This window comes from Hippopotamus amphibius, chromosome X (genome assembly GCF_030028045.1).
Source record: "Hippopotamus amphibius kiboko isolate mHipAmp2 chromosome X, mHipAmp2.hap2, whole genome shotgun sequence".
Lineage (NCBI taxonomy): Eukaryota > Metazoa > Chordata > Mammalia > Artiodactyla > Hippopotamidae > Hippopotamus > Hippopotamus amphibius.
The window spans coordinates 76,775,328-76,799,935 of NC_080203.1; the positions used below are offsets into that span (position 1 = coordinate 76,775,328).

General features: G+C 53.2%; 1 protein-coding gene across 3 annotated transcripts; it reads right to left on the bottom strand.

Annotated features, from left to right (window-relative positions):
- Positions 1–1,923: 1,923 nt before the first annotated feature.
- Positions 1,924–20,499, bottom strand: NLGN3 (neuroligin 3). 3 transcript variants are annotated; one of them, XM_057718263.1, is made up of 7 exons: positions 19,869–20,499; positions 19,170–19,229; positions 15,146–15,205; positions 13,290–13,439; positions 7,000–7,185; positions 4,529–5,318; positions 1,924–3,887 (listed from the first exon to the last, which is right to left on the bottom strand). In XM_057718263.1, exons 1-7 carry the CDS (start codon positions 20,323–20,325, stop codon positions 3,044–3,046), a joined length of 2,547 nt encoding a protein of 848 aa, XP_057574246.1. In that variant the 5' UTR covers positions 20,326–20,499; the 3' UTR covers positions 1,924–3,043. The 3 variants fall into 3 exon arrangements, with proteins under 3 accessions (XP_057574246.1, XP_057574247.1, XP_057574248.1); XM_057718264.1 differs by lacking the exon at positions 19,170–19,229; XM_057718265.1 differs by lacking the exons at positions 15,146–15,205; positions 19,170–19,229.
- Positions 20,500–24,608: the final 4,109 nt, after the last annotated feature.

A 24,608-nucleotide genomic window follows, 5' to 3' on the forward strand; every position in this document is an offset into this window, starting at 1 on the left:
CCTCCCCAATTAGAAAGCCTCCTAATTTGGAGGTACATACACACACCTCAGAAGAGGAGGCCCAATTTGGTAATACCTGACATGGAGCAATCAGAGGATCATAACAACAAAGACTCTGAATTGATCTAAAATGGTCATGTAACCCAGCCCTCTGCCTTCAGGAAGGTGAACACCATTGCTTCCTTTAGTCATTCACTCATTTTGGCAACTATTATTGAGGACTTCCTACATGCCATGATCAGCTCCTATCTACAGCAAAGTTTTGCCTTGTGTCTAACAATCTTTTCCCCTCTATCACTCTCAGACGAAACTGAGAACAGATCACCAGCTCTGTCCTGATTTAGGATTTACATTTTTGAAGATGATATAGCACACTTGTCAAATAGTAGGTACTCCACAATTACTGAATGTTACCTTTCAGATTCTTCCCTTCTAAATTAAAAAAAAAAAAGCTAGTCCTTTGGTACATTGTTTTTGTTCTTCTCCAGACCCTCTCCAGCTTTTTCACATATGCTGAAAGTGTGTTGACCAAGGGCAGGCCCATTACTGTTTTCAAAGGCCTAACCAATGCTAGGTAGAGTGGAGAAAGTTGAGGACCGTGGGAAAGGTCATGTTAACTGGACTGCATTCTAAATCTGTTTCTAACACTGTGACATTGTGCTTTTCTGAGCCCATTTGCCCAATTATAAAATAAGTGGGTTGGACTACATGACTCTGAGGTTACTTCTAATTCGAAAAATTCGGACTCTGATTACTTCCCAATGACTCCATACTAAATTTTTGTTATATGCTAGTATTCAAATTAGTTTGGGAAAGAAGGAAGGAAGGCAGGGAGGGAGGAAGAGAAGGAAGAGGGTGGGAGGGAGGAGGGAGAGAAGAGAAAACCACTTCTACACTATGGACTCATTCAACTGGTGACCTACCCTGACACCCTCCCCCAGTTCTTTTTTTCTTTTTTAACTAACCTGGGTCAAGTCAATCATCGCCCGTCTCTCTTGTGCCCACGTACCATATTAGTATATTAGTTCTCGATTTTGGTCTTTGTACTACCTTGTGTTCATCCCCTCTGGACATCATCCTGTTGTGTTCGTTCATGTCCCTCATTTTGTCAGGGTCACTTTGAAGAATTCTATTCCTGGTTTCTGACGTGTCAGCAACCCCGCCCAACTGTCACACTTGATGTGCAGACTCCTGGTTCAGTCCTTCAAGTCACTGAGAATAATAAGATACCATAATGCTAACTCTGTGGAGCCCATTGAATCTGTCCCCCAGGGTTGACAGACAGCCACTGATCACGATCTTGGAGAGAAATCCTCCCAGAGCCCCAATGACTTCTCCAATTCTAAGTCACAGAACAGGAAACCAGTATCCCTGGGGAGGAGAGGGCCCCTGCTCTGTCGGTCACCCAAGGCCAGGGAGTCCACATATCTGATGCTGCACCGGATTCAGACACGAAAAAGATTTCTAATACATTAGAGGGCAGACCTCCTCCCAGCCCCCAGTCCAGGACGAGGGCAGGGTGGTGGCGATGGTGGCAGTGGCAGAGGCAGTGGCTGGTGGTGGTGGTGGTGCTGGTGGTGGTGGTGGTGGTGGCGGCGGCGGCGGCGGCAGCGGCGGCGGCAGCGGTGGCGCAGTGGAAAAGGAAGTGTTATTTCTGCCGTTTCATTAGGAGGCCCGAGGTGCTGAGAGAAGGCTTCAGCTGCAGGAACCCAGAGCGCTGGGGTGTGGGGGTGGGGGGGTGGGGATGGCAACCTGATTGAGATTGGAGAGGCCTTCTTGCAGGGGGCCAGCAGCGTGCTGCCCAGACTTGTGACAGCTTAAAGGCACAGGATGCAGAGGGAGGCTGCGATTCCTCGCCCCCAGAGGCGCCCTGCCGGGAGGTCTGTTGGGCAAGGCCTGTGCAAGGGAGGCAGGTTGGGAGTGCTAACTGGATTTTTTATTTTTATATCAAGACACTGTGTTTAAAATTTTTACAAAGGACAAACTCCATGGGTTTCCGTTAGTGTTTTAAGAACTTTTCTTTAAAAAAAAAAAGCCAACAACAACAAAAAACACCGCCTTTTTGAAAGAGAAATGACAGACACAAAAGAGACTCTGTAAAGAAAATGGGGCGAATTTCTGATAGCATTACCCCAAGGGCAGAGGCAGGACCCAGATTATACCCCGGGGCCCTGATAATGACACGGCCTCCACAAAACCTCCTTCACCACATCTGCGGTCCCCTGGCTGGTCTAGCTAGGCCGATGCTCCTGGCCTCTGGGGGACACAGTTCACCCTGTGGTCTCTGCAGGCCTCCACAGAGATACAGAGATGGCTGGCGAGTTGTCCCCTATGGCCCTCCAACCCCATCCAGTAGCAGCCCCTTCCTCCTTCTCCCCCATGGTTTTGCTCGAATCTATTTCTTGGGTGACCATGTTCCTTGGTCGGACTGTGTGAGCACTGGGAGTTCCAGAGCCAGAGAGACCTGGGCCTGGAGTCCTCCCTTCCGGAGCCTCTTTGCACTCACCAGTTGGAGAAGCATTTGTTCCAAAATTTTTTTTAAAAAAATCAACAAAAACAAGACCCAGAAAAAAGACCAAGTCTGGGGGAGAAAGAGCTACTCTGCTCTTTAAAGCTCCCAAGTCTGGAGTTGGTCGGTGGTGCAGTTCCAAGAGAGGTGGAAGGCGAGCACCAAGGGAGTGTCCAGCTGGTACTTCAGGCTCCCCAGGAGTGTCTGTGGTCAGGCTCGGGGAGCCGGCTTCAGCTGCTGTTCCACGGGTCCTCGGTTTCCCAAGGACTCGCTTGCGTCCCCATTTGAAGGGTTTGTTCAGGTTGACTTATTTGTGTTGTTGCACATGCGGGTGCATGTCCACATCTGTCTATGTTTGTGCAGGTGGGTCTGCTGTTGGGTGTGGTTGCGTGCGTATACATATATACCTGTGCGTGCGTGTGTGCGTGTGCGTGTGTGCGTGTGCGCGTGTACGTGTGCGCGTGTGCGTGTGCGCGTGTGTGTGTGGATCTGGGCGGGCCGGAGCCAGGATATATGCTGTGCTCTGGGCTGGAGCTATACCCGGGTGGTGGAGTGTGAGTGGGGCAGCCCGGTACTGTTGAACCCTGCGGCAAAGGTGTTATAGGGGTGCAATGTCTGCAGCCCCACCAGGGAGTTGGGGATCATAGTGATCGTGTTGGGGGTCATGAGTGGGATGTCATCAGGGGAGCGCCGCAGGGTCAGCGTGTAGTCGGGCAGTGCGGTGAGGCGCAGGGTGTCGTGGGGGGGACCCGCCTCACACTCATGGTGGGTGGGGCCCAGCTGCAGTGCTGCCAGCTCCTCCTCGGGAGCAGCTCCCAATTCAGGAGCCCCAGCTCCCCTCTGAGGGCTGGGCTGCCTCAGGGGCTCCTGACGCCGCTTGTCCTTCCGATAGTAGAGGGCGGCGAAGGCCAGAACATTGAGGAAGAGGAGAGAGGCCCCCACGGCGATGGTGACGCTTAATTCAGTGGAGTAGTCACGAGGGTTCTCCACCAGGAGTGGCCCTGCATCCTGGTCCCCGTTCCAGGACCCTTGCGCGTTCTCGTTGCTATAGGCGGGGGAGATGGCTGGCCGCTTGGTGCTCCAGGTCTTGCCGTTGGGCCTGCGGGTGATGTGGGAGCTGTGGGTGGTATCCGGGGGCGGCACTTTGGTGGTTGTGGAAGTGTAGTGGAACATGTCATGCAGGTTGTATAGGTGGGGCACCAGGTGTTTCCAAAAGGCCACCTTAGTAGCCCGGTAATGATCGCGGACCCTTGGCTTCAGGCCGATGTGAAGGTAGAGCTGGTCTCGGGGATTGTATTTGGACCAGGCCACTTCCTCAAAGCGGTTGGCCTTGGTGTGAATGAACTTGGTGTCCTGGGGGACCGGCTTGTTAGGATCCCTGAAATACCACATGGAAATCTGGGGTCATCACTCTGCGTAGATGAGGAAAGGGCCCAGGATTCTTCCTCTCACACCAAGCCCTAAACCCCTTCCCCAGTCCAAAATGTTCCACCATTTCCATCTTTTTCAGGGTCCCTCCCTCTGTCCGTACCCCTCCTCTTCCCCAGGCCTCGAACTCCTATTGCCCATGGCATCATGGAAACCATCTCATCCTTCCCTGTGCTGATCCTGTGAGATCAAGCTATAGGACGCTTTTTCTTCTCACAAGCTACAGAGCACTCATCAATCTTTTCAGCTGCCCAGTTTTCCCAAGAGCCCTTTAAAGGCTCTTTCTGAATGTACTTTATTCCCATTTCACATGACCTCTGACCATCTAACCTTGAATACCATAGTTCTGCCAGTAACTCTCATTCCTGCTCAATCCTAATGCTAACTGAGTTCTGAGCCTCAAAAAAATTTTTTAGGGGAAGGAAATGGCATGGAAGACTGGAAAGGGGGATGTAGGGAGAGGGATGAAGGGGTTACCAATCAAGATTTGGGGACTGTCTTAGGAAAGGAGATGATGGAAGAGGTCTAGATAGAGGAGCAGAGGGGAGGGCATGCTGGGGTCCCAAAGAAGAATGCCCGATTTCTCCTTACCCGGTCTTGGCAAAGTTGGTCCAGTATGTCATGACGACAGCACTGAGCATAACGTCATTCTTGGAAAAGTTGCAGGGGAAGAGGTCAGTGGGGCCCACCATAGGGACACCAAAAACATAGGGTACTTCATCCCCATGAGCTGCGTCTGACCAAGCAGGCTTCATGAGGCTCTGGCAGTGATGGTAGAAGGCATAGAAGTAGGTAGGTGAGCCATAGCGGGCGTGCAGATCAGCTGTCACCACTGAGGGCTCCACCCACTGGTGGTCAGTGAAGAGTGCCACCAGTGTTTTACGGCGGGTCTCAGGATTGTCACGGTCTGCCCAGTCTGTGTACATGAACTTGATGGTCTCCCGCAGGGTGTCTTTACCCTCAGGATAGCCGTACAGATTGTCCACAAAGTTGGAGACTGAGTAGTCAAAGTCAGTGCCAGAGACCCCATCCTCAGGGTCGACCACCCCTTCCACAAACTTGAGCCCCTCGCCCTGGTTGACACCTAGCATGATGTCATAGTTGAGGAACTCGCCCTGTTCCATGAGAATCTCCGGGTCATCAGGAATGACGTCACCATCAATCACGGGGCCAAAGGCCACATGGTAGCGGGCTGGCTGGATGTCCTGCTCTACCAGCTCCTTGGCACTCTTTTGCCGAAGACAGTCCACCATGTCGACTGTGTCTAGCACGTTACAGCCTACCTTGTCTGCCAGCAGGCTGGTGTACTTCACCGGTTGGTAGTTCACAGCCCAGCTGGACAGAGCAGAACCACTTTGGATGATGGCCCTCTGGAAAAGTCCTACAGAAAATAGGCAGCACCAGGTCAGATCTGTCATGTCACTCACAGCCTAGGCCTCCCTTGTTTGTCCCTGAGGGACAGATCAAACACCTCCTCATTCCTTTGTTACTGAGGCTGCCCTCTGGGTTGAATGGACTGAGAAGGAGAAACAACCCTTTTGGCTGGAATGATGGGTTAGGACCAGAGGATGGGTTGTTGGACTCCTTTCCTGATTGGTCCCCTGCCTGCTTCTTGCCTCCTTGTTCTGGGGTGATGGTTGGTAACTTGGGGGTTAAGGAAATGCCAGGAAGAATTAACCCCTTGGGTCCCAGACATCAGCTTCCTTATGCTCCCTCTCTTTATCTCTCCTTGTCTTCCCCTCTTGCTTCCTGCCCAGCTGGGCCAAGCTCTGTGCCAGCACACCACCAGGGAGCTGGCGCTTCCACCACAAAGGGGTCTTTTTCATGAGAGACAAGAAATGCAGGCAGGAGAGAGCCTCACATTCTGGGAGTTTGGGAAAGGATTCTCGAGGGCAAAGGCCTCATGGTCTGAAAGTCTCCAGGCACCCTCACAACTAGTCACTTCACCCTCCTTGGTGGAAAAAAGGAATTCCTGTTCCCGTACTGTCACCTAGAAACATATTCTAAAAGAGGGATGTACATCCGACATTCCCTACATCCCACCTTAGTTTTCCTTCACGGAGTCCCTGGAGGGACAGGGACAGAATTTCTAGGTCAGAGAAGGTGATTTTTCTCCCTCAGAGAGACAGGCCTTCTTCAAAGAGAGACTGCAAGTATTCCTGTTAGAATATCACTAACTCATAAAGTTGATTTCAGTGAAAAACTGTGTCCTCTCTCACGGCTTTCCTTACTTTGGAGAAAGACACTTATTTGGGGAAGATCTCTTCTTTGTGAGAAGCTCATCTTTGCCTCTCAGAGGTAGAAAGGACTCTTATAGTCCAGAGGTGAAGAGAACACTTCCTGCTAAGCCAAAAAAGAAAAGAAAAAAAAAAGGCCTATTCGGCCTCCACGGAAGGGTCACTGGCAGGGGGACCCACAGCAAGGAGAAAGGTTTCCCTTCGGGCTAAAAATGAAAGTCTCCCTTAGAGGGGGTTGTGCAGCCCAGGGGCAGGAGAGGTCTCGTCTGGAGTCTGATAAGAGCTCGCCATCCCTCAGACAAAGCCCACCCACAGGTTTGTAATCCTCACTTTGGTCCCATCTCCCCTGTCAAGGACAGTTCCCAACTTGCACAGACTTGTTTTTCAGAGAGAAAGGCAGGGAATGAGTGTTTCTTACACCTAAAAACTAATTTCCGCTCTAGAGCTCTACCCAAAGTCATGTGTCCTTCCCACAAGGAAAGATTTCCCCCCACCCAAAAAGAGCCATTGTCCCTTCAGAGAGAGACATTCTACTCCCACACTCCTCAATAAGACTCCTACATCAGAAGGAGAACCTTCCTTTCTCAAGATGTAAATGGGATTCTCTCCTTCCCTCTCTCACACTGGGAGAATTACATCTTCCCCTAGAGAAACATTTCCCTTTCACTTCTCCCCAAAGGGACACCAAGCTGGCAGGTGAGGGCTGCTGATTCCCTGGGTGCTCCTGGGACATGGAATTGGGCACCCTGGAATCTGGAGGGCCTGGGGCTCAGGGTCAGCAGCCAGCACTTGGCTAGTTCCCATTTTGTTCCAAGAGCTACTCACCCTCAGAGTGATGTGACAGCGTGAGGAGGCTGACACAGGATGCGCCAATGCCCGAGCCAAAGACGGTGATACGGCGGGGATCACCTCCGAAGAAGGCAATATTCTCGCTCACCCAGCGGAGGGCCTGGATTTGGTCAAGGAGCCCATAGTTGCCCTTGGCAGCCTGATCTCCAGTGCTCAGGAAACCTGGATTCAACAAAGAGCACAAGGACAGTGAAGGTGGCGGGATGGAGGATTTGGATGACGATGACAGTCGGGGGCATGAGGACAGAGGATGAGCATGCAGCACAGCTCTTTCCACCCAGCTAGCATTAACCATTGCTCCTTTCTGCAAGGTCCAGCACCATCACTATAGGAAGGATTGGCTCCCTACCTCCCACCCGTTCTCCAGCTTGGAAGGCGGGGTTTCCAGACCTTTCAACAGGGATGCCTCCAGTTCGGAGACTTAAACTGCAGGAACTGCAAATGGCCAGGACCCAGCATCCTCTGCCCTGATGTGCCAGCCAGGACTTTACCCTAGCACCTGGCAAGATAGAGTGGAAAGAGCAGGTACCCTGGAGTCAGTTTGGTTTGAGTCCTGGCTCTACCACTTACTGGCCATGTAGCTTTAGGCAAGTTAATTGAAAATCTCTGGGCTCTGGGTTCCTCTTGTGTAAAATGGGGATAAAACACTTTGAAGGGTTGTAACAAGGATAAAATGAACATAAGCATCTTGAATATGCTCAGCACATTACACATCTATAGTTACTTCTCCTTCCCCTTCCTTCTCTCTCTGGAGGAATGAAGAGCCCAAGGGGCTGCAATCCCTAAGCCCTCCTTGCCCCTCCTGTCAAGTTCGTCCATTTCCACTTCCTTCCAGGGTCTTGGATGCCCCCTTCTCCTCATTCTCAGGGCAGGTCATCATTTCCCTGTCCTCCAAAACCTAACGAATCGGAAACTCTGGGGATGGGGCTCAGCAATCTGTGTGTTTAACAAGCTCTCCAGGTAATTCTGATGCCTGCTAAAGTTGGAAAACCACTGGGTTAGACCATCTTTTTCATCTAGTGGAGAAGTGGGGAAGTCAGTGCAGCGCGGTTACCACAGAAACAGGTCTTCCCGCCCACCCACTGGGATTTGCTGCTGAGGAGACATGTCACCATGGAGACTACCTTCCCACCCACCTGCTGGGATTTGCTGCTGTGGAGACTTGTTGCCATGGCGACTACCTTCCCGCCCACCTGCTGGCTATCCCACAGAGATGTCCTATATTCCCCCCCACCCTGCTTCCATTTTAGTCTGATCTTGCTGCTTCATTTCATCTCTCTTCGCAGATCCTTAGGCTCCTTGGAAGGCTCCATCTTCTGCTGCCCTAGGCTTTTAGAAAGGTTCTTTCCAGGTGGGTAGCTGTGGAACTCTTACACATTGGAAACCTATACCCGGGTCAGTATTTTTTGACTCCACAGTTAAAAGCCCATTCATTCACAGCTCCTGGGATCAGCTTTGTGGGAGGCCATGTTTCAGGAGGTTCCCTCAGCTCACAGAGAGTTCTCTGACGGTCCTGGTAGTCCACGGGCAGAAGCTGAATTCAAACAGACTCAAGCTGGCACAAGACCTCATCACTGTCTTTCTTGAGTCCTTGGTGTTTCTAGCTTCTGTAAAAGAGCTCATTTCACCCTCTTCAAGTGTGTTATTAATTTACCTTTGGTGCAATTGAGTATGTAAAGTACTTAGTTATTCCTCTCAGGACCTAGTCACAAGCCCTCTTTAGCCCCAGGTTCCCGATGAGGAAATGAGAAGGAATTAGAGAGAGCCTGAATGAGGATGAACGGAGGAGCTCTTGTTCCTCTAGACAAGGGAATCAGCTTCTCCTTTTCCTGACCCATTCACAAGCTGAAGCTCCTGCGAGTCTTAAAAAGTATGCTGACCAAGATCCATCTGGCTGTCCAAGCCTTGAGACCCTCCAGCAAAAATCACTATGTGTTTCTCTTAGCCTGCCTGTCCTCCCTCTCTCCTCTCTCCTTCCCCAGTTTTCTCTCTTCCTTTTCTCTTATTTGGGCAATAGCGGACTTGGCTTCAGTCTCTGCCAAGGTATCGTTCAGTGAAATGTGTCAAATACATCTGTCCTAATCAGCAGGAAGAGCCTGCATTTGGATGTAATAAGTAGATTTCTCCAACATGTACCAGTTTCCGGGCTTAGGAACAAAGTTCTGAAAGGGCTGGGCAGAGGATTTGACCATCACTCTCTGCTCCCTCAGATCCCATGAACCTCAGGATAAGAGGCACTGAGGCTTGTGGATGATGTCACGTCAACTATCCTACCACAAGCATCCTCCATGAGGTGCTCTATCCAACAGGCTCAGGCAGGTGATACAGCAAGCGTCACTGACCACAAATACACGAAAAACCTGACAGTCTGGGAGAGCAGTCACTCACTGCTAGTTTCCCAGTAACTCAGTCACCCACAGAAACCATGTGAGAATGAGGGCTGAAACACCAAACTCCATAAACTGTTAGAGCAAATCTGAGCCAGTCTCCCCAGGCCCAAGTTTATACTGTAGTACATGGTAAGCTGCCTGTCAACAGAAGACAGGGGAATCTGGCACACTGTATCAAAAGCATATATCTGTGTCACCCAATGCGTGACGCTCACCAGGTTTTCAGTTTGCCTGAAGCGTACCTGAGCAAGAATGTAGGATTAAATTCTGAAACCCAGAATAAAAGTTGGCAAGCCCCTACTTCCTCAGCCCCACCCAGGGATATCCACATCCTGTCTCCTGCTGGGGTCCCTTTCTTTTGTTGGTCTCAAGCCCAGTCGGGGCTTCTCAAATTATAGCTACCCCTCCGGCTTGGATAGGATCCATGGACTAACGTGTGACATTCTCCAAATACATGAATCACCCAAGATGTCTAAAGAAGCACTTTGGAGGGAACCGTCTATTTGGGCTCAGGGCTTAGAGAAGCTGATGGGGAGGGGGAGGGGGAATGAATGCATATAATTGAGGTCCAGAACTGACCACCTGTTCCGGGATGTTTAGGGAAACAAAATAACAAAGCCTAAGCTATACAGCAGAATCCCCAAGAGTCAGGGACAAACCCAAGCTCTATATCTGGCGCCAAGAGACCCAGAATCCAGTCAGCGGCTTATCGATTACATTTTTGTTCCAGAGCAGGCACTGAAGGGTACACAGGAAGTGGTGGGGAACTTCTGGCCAAATCTCAGTTTATGGCTCCTTCTGAGGTTTGGGTAATATTATTTTGATCATTAACTATTTAAGCCTGAAGAATAAAAATCCTACCCCGAGATGTCCTGTTCTCATTATCCAAACAAGAGGAGGTTATAAGGTGGTGGTGGGGATCGTAACCTGAATTTTGTGTATGTGTTTCAGTGGGATCCATGAAATAATTTCTGTAAGTGTGTATGTGTGTACACGCACGCGTGCATTTTTGGAGGGAAGAGTCCATAGCTTTCATTAGAATTTCAAAGGGGTCCAAGACTCCTCAAAAGGTTAAGAACTTCTGATATACAAGCTTAAGGATCAGAGCAATCGAAGGGTTGGGAAATAATCGGCAAGCCAGGATATCATAGGGAGTGCTCGCCAGCAACAGCCTTCCGCGCAGCCCACAGCTCCCAACCGACACTTCAAATCCTGAGTCTCTCCTCTGCTTCCTTTCTGCCTCCTTTCTCTGTGTCACTCGTATCCTCTTTTCTCTTTCCCACCCTTTCCTTCTCTTCCTTAGTTTCTCCCCTCTTTTCCCCGATGCTCCACTCTCTCTTTTCCTTCATTCCTTGGAACTGACACATATGCTTAGTATTCTCCATGCTTTCCATTGATCCTTAGAGAATGGAGCTTTCTGTTGATAATTGTTAAAAGCAGTTGAGTTGAATATTTCCTATCACTCTCATTTAGAAAATAGAGTAACAAAATTACTTCTGGGCTTCAACTACCGTGCACGTGTGCCTGTGTGTGTGTGTGTGTGGTTACTCCTCAGGAACTGTGTAGCCCAAGTGTGGCGGTTTGCAGCCACCTTCATGGTACCATTTTTTACTGTCAGAGACTCAGAGCCCCTCTCTCAAGAGGACAGAGCAGCTTACGAGAGCCTTGCCATGATGCCTGGGGCAACTCAGAGAGACAGAGGAGCAGCGGCAGCACCATGAAACCTAAAGCCCACTAGACTGCGGAGAAGCCAGGGAGACGGCCGGCATGCACCAAACCCAGTATCCAGATGCTGCTGAAGGGGACTCAGGCTCCACTTTTTTCAAGGAATATCATTTCTCTGGTCTGAACTCCCCAAAAGTGTCTTGCTATCCCATCTAGTATTAAGGGGAAGTCAAGAGAAGATTCCCTTTTCGTGCACATAACTGCACTCAGAAGTGAAACGTAGCTCCGGGGCCTCTGGGATTCGAACTGGCAAAGCCACATATTCAAAAGCAAATTAAAATCAGGTCCTGTCAGACAACAGCCCTGGAGTAAGTCATGCCTAATTGCTGGTTCAGCAACCAGGCCTGCAGACCTGACAAACAGCCCAGACACCACCTGGGACTCTGAGGACACCAGCCCTCCAGGCAGGAAGTTGGCTTCTTTGTGCCATTCCAGGGCTATGGGACCGGGTGTGCTCTCGGAGGCCTGGGTGAGCATCCAAAAGGGAGCAAGTCCCTGTGCGCTTGGTCACCCTCTCTGAGGCACTTGTTTACTTCAAGACCTTGGCCACAGTTAGGCATTAACAGTTACCAAGGAAGGCACAGGGTAGAGGGGCAGCCTATATCACCAAAATAAGCACGTAGGTGACAGAATCTGTGTGGGGAAGGGGATGTGGGTGTGTACCAGGAGGGATTTGGGAAGTAAGCGTGTATGCATGGGAGCGTGATTGTGTAATGGATGGGAGTGTATGGGGATGTCTGTGTGGAGAGAGTAGAAGAAATATGTAGTGTGTGTATATGGGGCATGTGAGGACAGCGTGTGCGTGAGTGTGTGTGTGTGTATGGATGTGGACGGCCAGGTGTGGGTATATGGATGTGTGTATATTTGTGGGGTAGGAATATGTACATATATATGTATTGGACATATATATGCCAGATGTGTATAGGAAGAGTGTGTGTGTGTGTGTGTGTGTGTGGGTATGTGTGTAGGGGTCTGTGGGTGTGTCCATCAGGGGGGATGTATAAGCATAGTTCATGGGATGTGTATGTAGACGTGGAAACAGGGATATGAGGGCTGTGTGTGTAGTATTTGTGTATTGTGGGGTGGGGAGGTGTGGATGTGCAGGTATGGCTCCTATATGTGTAGGGAGGGGAACACTGGTTCATGTTTATGTAGGGAAGGTGAGGGACATACATGTGTGTATGACTGTTGGAGGAGATGTGGAAGTAGGGTCTGTAGGGGGACGTGGATCTGTCTGTGTATGTGTGGAAGGAATATTTGTGTATATTCAAGGTATATATGTGTGGGGTTTGTGTGTGGATGTGGATGTGTAGGGTGTGGATCTTTGTGTAAGTGTATTATGGGGTAGAGGAAAGCGTGAGGGTGGGCATGGGAGGTGTATATGGGCATAGATGTGGATATAGCAATGTGGAGGGAGAGATATATGGGAACAAGTGTGTGTGTGCGTGTGTGTGTGTGTGTGTGTGTGTAGGCATGCATGGAAGGTGAGAGAAATTGGTGTAGCTGTGGGGTATGGATATGGAACAGAGAGAGGTATCCGGGTATGTGGATATGTGTGTCAGGGAGCCTGTATGTGTAGAGTGTCTGTGGAGTGCGGGAGCACTGTGCATATATGTGAGGGGGTCTATGGATGTAGATGTAGGGGTCTGTATGTGTACAGGTGTGTATGTGTGCTTGTGGGGGTGAGTGAGAAATAGTCAGTTGCACGGGGATGGATGTGGGCAGTGCGGACATGTGAAGGTACGTGGGTGTATGGATATGTGATTGGCTACAAGGAATGTCTGTGTATGTGTGGGGTGTTTAGGGATGTGGGGGTGGGTGGGTAGGGATGAGGACAGGACACCAGAAAATGAATTGACTCCACAAAACTCAGCCAGGCAAAAGTCTGGAAGCAGAGACCTGGCTTGAGATCTAAGAGAAGGTGTGAAGTTTGAACTGAATTTCCAGTGGCATCTCAACATTCCAGGAACGGGACAAGGGATGTGGGGAAGCTCCGGGCAGTTGGGTAGGGGCCGTGGGATAACAACATTGTGACCATGGTCGTTAGCACCAGCGAGAGAACCAAGGCGGCCTGTTCTCAACTCCTCAGCCTTCTTTCCTCCCTCCTTGAGAACCCAGGCTTCCTTCTAGGCACCCAGCAGGGAACCATACCTAGCACTCCAACCCGATAGTTGAGGGTGATGACGATGACGTTGCCATAACTGGCCAGGACGCTGCCGTCAATCATGTTGCCTGTCCCTTCCATGTAAGAGCCTCCATGGATGTAGACCATGACAGGCTTAGCGCCACTGTCCCGGATGTCTGCAAGGAGAAGGGGTGAGACACAGGCTGGGTAGGCTGCCCTTCCTCCCCCGCCCCCGCCAGCCCTGGTGGGGGGGGGGGTGTGGGCAGCAAAGCTATCCCAGGTGCCAGGACACCACCGCCATCTCTGAGGGCAGGACTCTTGGGGCTGTTCAGCCTGGAGCACGAGCATGAGCTAGAGACAGTTGGACTTCGGTGATGTTTTTAAAGACTCTGGTTTCAAGTGCCTCCTAGCTGAAGGCAGCCAGGCGTGCCTGATACAAGCTAGGTCTACAGAGGCCATGGCTGGGCCCTGGGGGACAGGGGGTGGGAGGAAGAGAAAGGGCCAGTCCTTTAGCTGGATCAGTGAGTCCCTGCCCCGGGCACCCAGGAGTCCTGGGACCTGACATGGCTTTAGAGAGCAGGGGCTGGGGAGCCCTGAAACCCCCAAGACTAGACCAGTTACATGGAAATACGGCCATTGGCAGCAGCTGGCCCCCCAGTGCAGACAGAGACAAGAGGGGTGGGAATAAGGGGTGGTACAGGAAGAGAACAAGGGAGAATGTGGGGACAGGGGAGCGAATGGCAGAGATGGGTTGGTGGGGGAGAACCTTACTGACATGGTTTCTCAGCCATATGCTTGTTTACCCCATTCTCCCCGGGCATCAGGCAGACCTAACTGGAAACACTGGGGATGGGGAAGAGGTGGAGGCAGAACTAAGAATGAGAGCGCCTGCCCCCCAGTCAGCTTTAAGATGAAGGTGGAGCCTCCACAGAGGCCACTCAACGAGGGACCTTTAAGCGGCTGCTCCCAAGCTCTGGCCAGCGCAGTGACAGGGCTGGGCAGCCACGAGAAGGCTCCCAGCCTGATCACCTCCACCTGAAGCCTCTCGGCCTGTGAGCTGGACCACACTCTGCCGCACGGGCACAGCCCTACCAGCCACCAGTGGGCCCCCCTGAGCTGTGTGGCCCCCCGGGCAGGGCTGGGCATGGAGGTAGAAGGGAATGCTCTCTGCCACCGAGCAAACGCAACCTGTTTTCCCAAGGAGGAAGGAAGACTGGTTCAACTGTCACCCAAGGATCTTATGCTATTCACCGACTGGGCTGTGGTGTCCTGGCCCAAGCCTGGTGTTTTAGCCCAGTCCTTGTGGCCCTGCCCTGAACCTAATGCAGCCCCTGGCCCTGAGGCCATCTCTCTCTTTCTGGGCAAAGGCCAAAGAGGTTCTAGGCGGTGCTGTTCCCCAGCCCCTGCGGTTGTCACTACCTCACTCCTCAGTTCAGCATCCTGCTGGGCCCTGCACCCAGGAGCCAACCTCCCCGCAAAAACACAGGGGCTCCTCGCCATTCAGTTTCCTCTGTGCCTCTCCTGGCCTCCGCCCCCCTCAGTCCTGCTTTCTCTCCACTCTCCCTGCTGCTCAGTAGGGGCAGGTGCCCACGAACCACAGAAGATGGGGGAGAAAGCTGTCTCCGGGCAGTGGGGACCGGGGCGAGGAGGATGCCCTCCTCATGGCTCTGCTCGTGGTCCCCTGCTCCTGCCAGCCGTGTCCATCACCCTGGAACTCCCAGTGGCCGACCAGGCCAAAGATGGATGATCGGCCCAACGGCCTTGTACAGGAACAGAAACACACCAACGGACGGACAGACAGACAGACGGGGCTTCTCCCCATCGAGAGGGGGAGGGGCTCTGTGCCATGCACCAGCCGCCGCGCCCTGCAGCCCCCAAATACCTTCATCTTCATCCCCGTCATTATCCGCTAAGTCCTCGCCCTGTTTCTTAGCGCCGGATCCTGGGGACCAGACACGGGGAGACACAACAGCACAGAACAGAGAACAAAACAGAGAGAGAATTCAAAAACAGCATGACTGCAGTGTGGCCCAGCAAGCCAGCTCTGGGCCTGGGCCCAGGACAGGCAGGAGGGATGGCAAGAACTGAGGGAATGGGTGGGCTGAGGCCCAGACCTTCATCAGGATGATGGTGTTGCAGGCCCCTGCTGTGCTGGCTTCCCTGCACCTCCCTGCCTGCCTCCCTGTCCCCAGCAGCCCGTCTCAACCAACCACCTTCCCAGGTAGGAAGGAGGTAAGAGCGGGTGGGCCAGGGCACAGAGCCAGAGACCCACTCAGGGGAAGGACTTTTCCTGGGTGGAAGGGGCTGCACGTGTGTACACGGGCAGGCTGAGCTGGAGAGCGGGGGCAGGCACCAAAGGTGAGAGGTGAGAGGCAGCCTCGCCAGCATGTGTAGATACGGATGCGAGCTGTTAGGGCAGAGCCAGGGACCCCAGCCCTGAGCTATTCAGGCCCAGTGGGCAGGCTCGAGCTGGGCCTCAGCTGACCCTGATTCCCACAGGAGAAAATGGGAGATGAAGCCTTCCCTCTGGTCTTCCTCGCTGGGGCCTGGTCTGGGTAATGGCAAATGGGGTTCCTGCCCACAGGAACCAGGCCTGAGAGCAGCAAGCATTGCTCTGAGATCGAAAGAGAGCCAGAGAGGGAGGGAGGGAGAGAAGGAAGGGGAAAAGGAGAAAGGGACATGAGAGAGAGAGAGAGAGTGGGGTGAGGGGGGGAAGAAAGACAGAGAGGAGGAGAGAGAGAGAGAGAAACAGAGATAGGAGTAATGGTAGCAGCTCCTACCATGTACCGAATAGTCACCATGTGCCAGACACTCTACTTCTGCCATATTGTCTGATCCTTACACCCCAGTGAGGGAGGGACTATCTTTATTCCTGTTTCACTGATGGGGAAACTGAGGTTCAGAGAGGCAAAGTGACTTGCTTAAGATCGCACAGCTAGGAAGTGCTAGAGGTGAGATCCAAACCTAGTTCTGCTGGATTCGAAAGCCCATGGTCTTTCCACTGCACCATGCCACCTTTCTGGAATGGGGGAAAGGGAGAGGAAAAAATAAGTCAGGAAAGAGGTGGAGCATGGCGGGGAGGGAAGGAGAGAAAAGAAGAGACTAGGGGAAAGAACAGAGCCATTTAGGACCTGGGTGAGCTGGCACCAATTCTCCTTCCCGTTCTAAGGAGACGAGAAGTTCATCTTGAGAATGGCTTTGAGAAAGAGGACCCACCGCCTGGGTGCTGGTCAGTGTGTGGAAACAGAAGTCACTCTGCTGCCACCCCAGGGCTTATACTCTTGTCTAAGACATCAGATACTCTTAGCCTGGAGGCAGCAAATAGCCCTCTTTCTCAGCTGGTCTGGGTTCCCTTACAGCTATTAACCAAAACAGGAGCCGCCCTCAAATTACACAGTGGCTTTTCAACTAGGGCAAGAGCCCACCCTGAGGGGCAGAAACTGCCTCTGGCTTCCCGAACCTCCAGTGGCGCCTACCGTCTTAACACCTGATGACAGGACTGCCCTCAGAAACCCTGTGGGATCTGGGGCGTCATCACCCACACGGGACAGCCCCCCACCTCCCCAAATGGCAAGGAATCACTCGTCCCTAAACAAGAAACATGAATTCTCTCCAACTTGATGGGGGTGGAGGTAGGGGGACAGGCCATATCTTCCCTTAGGAAATCCTTCACTTCCCTTGGACTTAGAAGGTGCGTTCCTTTTGCCCCCCTCTGGGAACATCCCTGGGTTGCTGCATTGTCCCAGCCTCTTCCGTACAGATGCCTTTGCTCCCTCAGCGTAGCACTTGCTGAGCAACTCCTTGCTGCCAGGCCTGTACCCTGGGCCAGCTCGACCACCATCCCCCAGCCCAGCACTGTGCTGCTACAGGAGCCCAACCAGGCCAGCCCTGCCAGCCCTGTGCACACCACAACCCTAAGCACCTCTGGGGACAAGTCTCCCCCAAGAGGCAGGCTTTTAAGTCTGTTCCATATGGCCAACAGGCCCTGAATAGGGAACTAATTTGAGCAGGTAAATGACCAGATGCCCTCTCCCATGTGTGTCTGAAACCCACTTCCCAGCTTGGCCTGTGGGGCTTAGCTAAACTAGCGGAGTTTCAATGCTAGGCTAGGAGCTTCTTCAGAGTAGCGATCAGGTCTTTAGTTATTTCTAAATATTTCCTCTATCTCGTATCCCTCCACATCACAACAGAACCTAGCACATGGCCTTGCCCATAGTCAACAATCACGACTGGTAAATGTTTGAATTTGACTGGAGCTTCCAGTTGGCTCTGTAGCCAAACTCTCAGTTCTGGACTGGACTGGACTCTCCTAGGCTCTTACTGGTGTCCTTGGGGATCACAGGAAATGGTTAATGCCGAAGCCTCCCCCGCCCCAACCCCCGCACCCAAGTAAGCAAATAACTAGTAGGATCAGGTATAAGAGACCCTCTTCCTGAATTCTTTTATAGGTTAATGGAATGTTAAGACCAGAACAGTTCCCTACCACCTTCAGATGCAGAAATAGAGGTTCTTAAAGGAAAAGACTTGTCTAAGGTTTCACTGTGAGTTAGTAGCAGAGCTGGGACTCAGTCAGGCTTGTGGCTCCCAGACCCATACTCTTCCTGTGGCACCACAGTGCATCTTCATTCGTGCAAAGATGTGTTTACTGATTGCCTTCTGAGTGTGAGGTCCTGAGCTGGGTGTGGGGAGGTGGTGGTCCGCTTATCCCCAGGGCAGCAGACCTCATTCAAAGCTTCAGCGGGCATCTAAAGCATAACATACAGATTGTTGGGCTCTGCCCCCAGAGATTCTTACTCAGTAGGGAGCATCCAGCCCCAGGAATCCTGATGACCCAACCTGGGGGAACCCTGCCCTATGATTTCAAAGGAAAACAAGCTCCAAGCCTGCCAAAGAGTTGTAGGGACCAGGCTGTGATTTTCCACCTGTTCCTTAGTCTCTTACTGTTTCCAATTCGGTTCAACCCATCCACATTTCACCATTTGTTTCAGAGCAGGGGAGATGGGAATGACCAGATGGGAGTTGCCTCGCATGCTACAGTGGAAAGAACACCGCCCTGAGGGTCAACAGACCCAGCTTTTGGTCCAGGTCCTGCCACAGAGCAGCGACGGGGCCTTGAGCAGCAGCAAGTCACTCCCCTGGGCCTGTTTCCGCATCCGTAAAATTGGGGTACCAATTCCTGCCTTGTAAGCTTCCAGAGAAGTGGGGGAGATTTGCTGAGGTAAGCATGCAAGTGCTTTCCAGAAAACATAAAGTGGTATTCAAACAGGAAGAATGATTACACCGGTGGAGGGGCACACAAATGCCTCCTGGCAAGAGGGTCAATTTGAAATTCTGGATCTCGTGCCTCCTTTAGCGTCCACAGTGCCTGGACACCCCCCAAGGCCTGCCACCAGACTCGCCTGGGTCACTCAGCTATGCCCTGGCCAGAGGTGGGGGACAGGGTGGCAGGGTTACTGCACCTGGGTACAGTTTGGTCTAAGCTCCATGGCTGGAGCGTTGAATCTCGACTTTCAACCCTGGAAAGAGCACGGAAGGCTGAGCTGGTGGCTCCCTCACCAGGAGAAGGGCAGAGCCTCTGGCTCCATGTGGGCAGCTTAGAGTTTCTCCTGAGGTGTTCCGGAGGAAACCACTGGCTCGGCCTTCGGCGCACACTTTAGGGTGGCACTGGGGGCTGGGAAGATTGGACGAGACGGGGTTGCTGCTTCTGCTCTGAACCTGCCTTAGGCCACTAGATCCTCCCTGAAGAGCAGCCGGGCCCCTCGGACGAGGTGGAGCTCATGCCTGCTCCCTGACCGCCCCCTGAGCCTGGGCTACTTGAAGGAAGGCTGGGTCGTCAGGGGCAAGGGCAGGTGGGCAGGCAGCCCTCCCTCTCTCTCTCTCTCCCTCCCCGCCGGCTCGCTACCTACCTCCTTTCCTACAAATTTTCTTGTTGGGCTTTCGGGCGCATTCCTTGGAAATCCGCTTTACTGTAAAATGAATAAAAAACTAAAAAATAACAGGAGGCCTCTGCCCAGGGGCATGCACCCCCCCCACCCCCCAGGCCCCAAGAGCTGCTCTGCAGGCGGCACATGGCAGAGAGCCTGTCCCACCATCTCCTTGTTTCTGTCACTTACCTTAATGTGACCCCCGCGGGAGGAGGCATCAGCTAGTGAAAGAGGAGGCACCTAAGCACTGCCCACCAGGCTTGCCCCCTGCCCCCCCCACACACACCCAGCTCCCTTGGCCACAGACACCTACCACCTCTCAGAGCAGGTGGAATGGCAACAGGGGGGCCCGGTGGAGCCAGCATCCTCCCGCGGGCAGCTGCCAGCAGTGACCCATACTCCCCCAGGGAATCCCCATCCAGCATCTGGCCCTAGACCTGTCAAAGCTCTCAGGCCTGGCCAGGCCCCTCTTGGTAACAGTGTCACTCACACATGGGAGCTCAGACAATGCTGGGAGAGGAAAGAACAGGGAGGAGGAAGGGGGAGGCCAAGCAGAGTGATGGTTAGAAGCATTTTCACGGACAGACAGATGCATGCTGCAGGGCACACAACCACATGCCAGCCACAGACACAGCTGGGCGGGTGGGAGGCAGGGAGGGCACAGTGCCTGGCCGCACTCACCATCCTCCGTGGGCACATAGACGTTCAGGTAGAGGCAGTCTTCGTTGGGCTCCTGGATGTAAGTAGCGACGATATCCAAGTTGGCCGTGAACCAGACAGGAAGCATGACTTCGGGCACAGCTGTGTGGATGTTCTGGGGGCACACTGGGGGAAAGTGTGTGGCGTTCCGGATGCCCGACCAGGATGGGGGTGGTTCAGGGGGCAGGAAACGTTTTTCGCCAATGGGGGGAGCTGCGTAGGGCACCCCAAGGTATTGGTCCACAGGCCCCAGGATCTCACTGGGCAATGGTACCCTGGCACCCCTTAGTTTCCCAAAGTGAGTATTGACTGTGGGTGCTGGGGCCTGAGTACTGGCCCTCAGCGCCAAGCTCAGGAACCACAGGGTGACGCACAGGCTCCGGCCAACTGTGGGCTTGGGGCTCAGGGACAGCGAGGGCGGACCAAGCCGCGGCCACATGTTCCGGGCCGGGGGACTGGCAGGAAAGGCAGACTCCGGGGTCACAGCATCAGCCCAATAGGCAGCCCCTTCATGGCCACACTGACTTGAACCTCACAACTGAGCTCTCGAGGGACACCTACAGGTGCCCGGCAATGTAGAGAGCAGGTCGTCCGAGCACCACAGCTTCAGAAAGGGGACTCCCTCAGGGCCAGACAGGCCTGTGGAAAGAGGGAAGTATGCGTCATCCAAGATGGTCGGGGAGGGCTATGGAGTGGGTCTTTGGGGGCCCTGCTGTGCTTGGTCTATTCTCCTACAGTTAGAAGAGGTTTCCCATGCCCGGGGTTCCAGGGACCCTCAGACAATCTCCACTGCCAGGCAGAGCTATTCGCTGTGCCTGGGCCATGGTTGGAAAAGCCAAGGGGATTGATGGATTGCCAGTTGTTGCCACTGCAAGTTGCCAGTCCCCAGCTTCAACTCCTCAGCCAATAGAGCTCATCAGGGTCAGCTGGAGCCGGAGTAGCATGTGGTAGCAGGCGACGGGAGAACAGGAAGTGGAGCTCAGGCTCCTGCTTACACTGCATGGACACTGAGCTCCTAGCCCCCAAGACCCATAACCCCACACGGGGACCTCCACGCCAGGAGAGGGTAGGATTGCGAACCTCACTTCAGGACTAAGGCAGAAGAAGGGAATGCAGCAGACAGGCAAAGGGGCCCCAAGAGAGACTCCCTCTCCCTCTGGCAGGGCAGGGGGCAGCGTGGCCATTCAGCAGAGTCGCCAGACCGTCCTGTACATTTCCCCACAGCCCTCACTGCTCTCAAGTCCTTAAACCTTGGTCCTTTCTGTCAGCTATCCCTAATTCACACGCAGTGCCAGAAACTGAGGCAGAAAGCGTTCTGCCTAGCACCCTAGGCACTGTTGATGCTCAGCCAGTGTAAAATAAACAACGGAGTGCGGGGGACACACACTCAGAGACTCACAGAAATAAACTCACAAAGACTCAAAGAGGGAGTGAGAGAGAGCAAGCCACGACCACAGACACTGATATTCACTCACAGAGACATACATTCCAAACCCACAGAGATCCCCTCGTATAGTCCCACATTCTGAGTCAGAAAGCTTCACAGAGCCATAGACTCACAGAGAGATACATTCAGAGACACACACAGAGATTTACTGGAACAGAATCACACACACCGCATAGGTAAATATCCAGACACATGTAGCATAATGGTGACACACAGGCAGAGACAGACACAGAAATAGCAACACACTCAAGGCACACAGGCCTTCTGACAAAACAGTTGTACAGTCAACATATATACACAGGCACACACAGACACTTCTGCATGGACACACACACACACACACAATTTAGTTTCCCCCTATTTCTCCCGCCTTCCAAGATTGTAGGTCTGCTCCTTTAAGAACTGGCTGAAGGGGTGGGGGAGGGAGATTGGGAACGCCCGGCAATCGGCCACCACCAGAGGGGAATGAGAATGTGTGTGTGTGTGTGTGTGTGTGTGTGTGAAAGAGAGAGAGAGAGAGAGGGAGAGAGAGAGAGAAGGAGGAGGAGGAGGAGGGAGGGCAAAGCGACTAAAGGGGTGGAGGCTCAGAGAAAATGGGGAGCAAAGTATGGGTGGTTAGATCCCAGACACTGCCCAGAATGCACCCGGGTGGGGGGCAGGAGGGGAATGGGGAGGAGGGAAAGGAGAAGGAAGGGGTAGGAGTAGGGAGGTGGGGCAGGAGGGTGTGTGTGTGTGTGTGTGTGTGTGTGTGTGTGTGTGTGTGTGTGTGTATGGGGGGGATAGTCTGCAGCTGAGTTCACACAATCCCCCCATTCACCATCTCCATGGCAACTCCGGGGCACAGACCGCTCATTCACACGGCTTCCCCGCCAGCAACCCCCCCACACCATTAACCCCCTCGATGCTGCCCCTCCCCGCAAATTTCATTAACCCTTTCGGGATGCCTCCCTCTCCAGTAACCCTTCAGCACCAAATGCTGTTCTCTTTTGAGTCAATTTCCTGCAGCCCCTCCCCCGTGAACACCTAGACAAATCGACCGACCCCCAAACGCCCTCCGTACCCTAGGACCCACTGTGAGTCCCCAAGGCCAAGATCTCCATCCTGGTCCAACTTGCAGTTTGGGAGAAGACAAGGGGAGGCAGCAATGCTGGGGATTAGAATGGCATCTGGGGGTACTTTTTGGGCTGGAGCAGAATTGGGTGAGGGGCATTGTGCGGGAATGGACTGGTGTCGAGAACTGCAGTATTGGGGGCTATGCGGGTTCGGAATGCTATTGGGGGACGAAGCGCATTGAAACGGGGGAGGATAGGATAAAGGCCTCCACTGGGGGGGGGGGCTGCAGAGAGTGGGGGAGGGAGCCTGGCTGTGAGATGCTATGATGGAAGAGAGACGGGGCTGCACTGCGGGGGAGGGGGGACTGGCAATGTACAATACAGGAAGGGAGCTGGGGGCCCTCAGGAGGGGTATTTTGATGAGCATGCGGGCCGGGCTGTGGAAATAGAGGGACCATGGGCGGGAGGATGATAAGGATGCGGGATTCAGGGAGGAGGTGGAGGAGAAAAGCGGGGGAGGATTGGGGGGTCAGGGGTGCTGATAGAGAACATGGGGTTGAAGAGGATGGGGAGCACTGGCTGGGAAGTGGAGCACCCCAGGATTGGGAGGGGATAGGATCGGGGCAAGCTATGGGCAGCTAGAGGATGAGAGACCGGGGCAGGCGGCCTCACCTGTTCCCCGGGCTGTTGCGAGCGACTGAACCGGGCCACGGACCACCCATATCGCCTCCAGGCCAAGGGCTCCGCACCCGAATCCCCGAGATCTGCTCTCCGGCAGCCTGGCTGCTGTGCCCGCGCACCGAGGGGGCGCGCTGCGCGTGCCCGGACACGGGGGGGGGGGGGGGGCGCGGTCCCTACCATTAACTCCTTTTGTGCCAGAGATGGCTCAAGTCCTGGGGCATGGCCCAGTTCCTCCCAGGCTCAATCACACTCTCTCTCTCTCACCCCTCAAATCACAGACAGGTGATATTTCAGGGCAGCTAGTCCAAACTTTACCTGCAAAGCTTGAGACCTTGAAACAAAGGAAGAAACTGAGGCACTGCCTACGGGAGTCCCCAGTCACACTCCACGAAGACCCGCCTCCACCTCACTTGGCATCCCTCACCTCTCCTCAGCACCTGCACCACTCAGGCAGGAACCAGTAGGTGTGTGTGTGTTGGGGGTGGGGTGGGGCACTTTGCCCTCATCCTGTCACTCTCCCAAAGGTCAATGCTATTCCTTTCTGCTGGGGTACGGCAGACTCTGGCTGTCGGCATGCCAGTTGTCTGACCACTTCAGTCTCTCCCTTCCAGATCTGGCTTTGTGTCTTGTGTTTCTGTGTAGTGCACCTGTCTAATTTCATTAGACCCCAAGCCCCTCTGAGTGTCCCTTATCCCAGCCAAGCCTCTACCTCTATAGCTCCTCAGAATGTTTCTGTTAAGATAGGACAGGGCAGAATAAAGCTTCAGTGAATCATGTTCAACTTTACCCTGTCGGGGAGTTCCACTCCTTGCCCACCCAACTCTTAAACTTGGTAAGTCCCATCTGAGCAAGGGCTCCATGGACCTCAAAGAGGGAATTTTTTTTTTTTTGTAACTTGAGTATTGATTGGTGCTCCCGGTTTTTTACCAGCACACTTGACATCTCCCAGTTAACAGAGTGCAACTATGGCCTGGACAGCATCCTGAAGTTGTCAAATCATCCGGTACCACCCACCCATGAGGCGGGGCTGGCCCTCTTTCAGCCCCAGCTGGGCACACCAGAGGACTCCACAGTAGTAAACCAGTTGGCTCTCCTGGATAGCCTTAGATCTAGGGCTCCAAACCTGAAAGCAAAGGGGCCAAGAATGGCTCTGCCACAGTTCCAAATGTGACTCTGGAGCAACAGTTTTGAGTTTTCTCTACTGTAAAATGGGAGTGAGCAGGTCACCCTGGGTAACTTGTGCCAAGGTGAGTTGTGTGAAAACAAGCAGTTCCAGCAACAGAGCAGAGAGAGAAAAGGATGCTTCCTTTTGCTGGTTTTTCCTCCTGGAACCATACTGTCCTTCCACCACCTATGTGATGGTGACACTTGCCAATGGAGGGCAATGTTTCATCCCAGAAATGTGACTCAGGGAAGTTCTCTATCTAGGATATCGCTTGGCACATTATGGAGACCACACAAGGCGGCAAAAAGGGGAAGCAGTGTCTGTCACCCCCGCCCCCCACCCTGAAGCTTGATCAAAACCCAGCATGTAGGATAGGT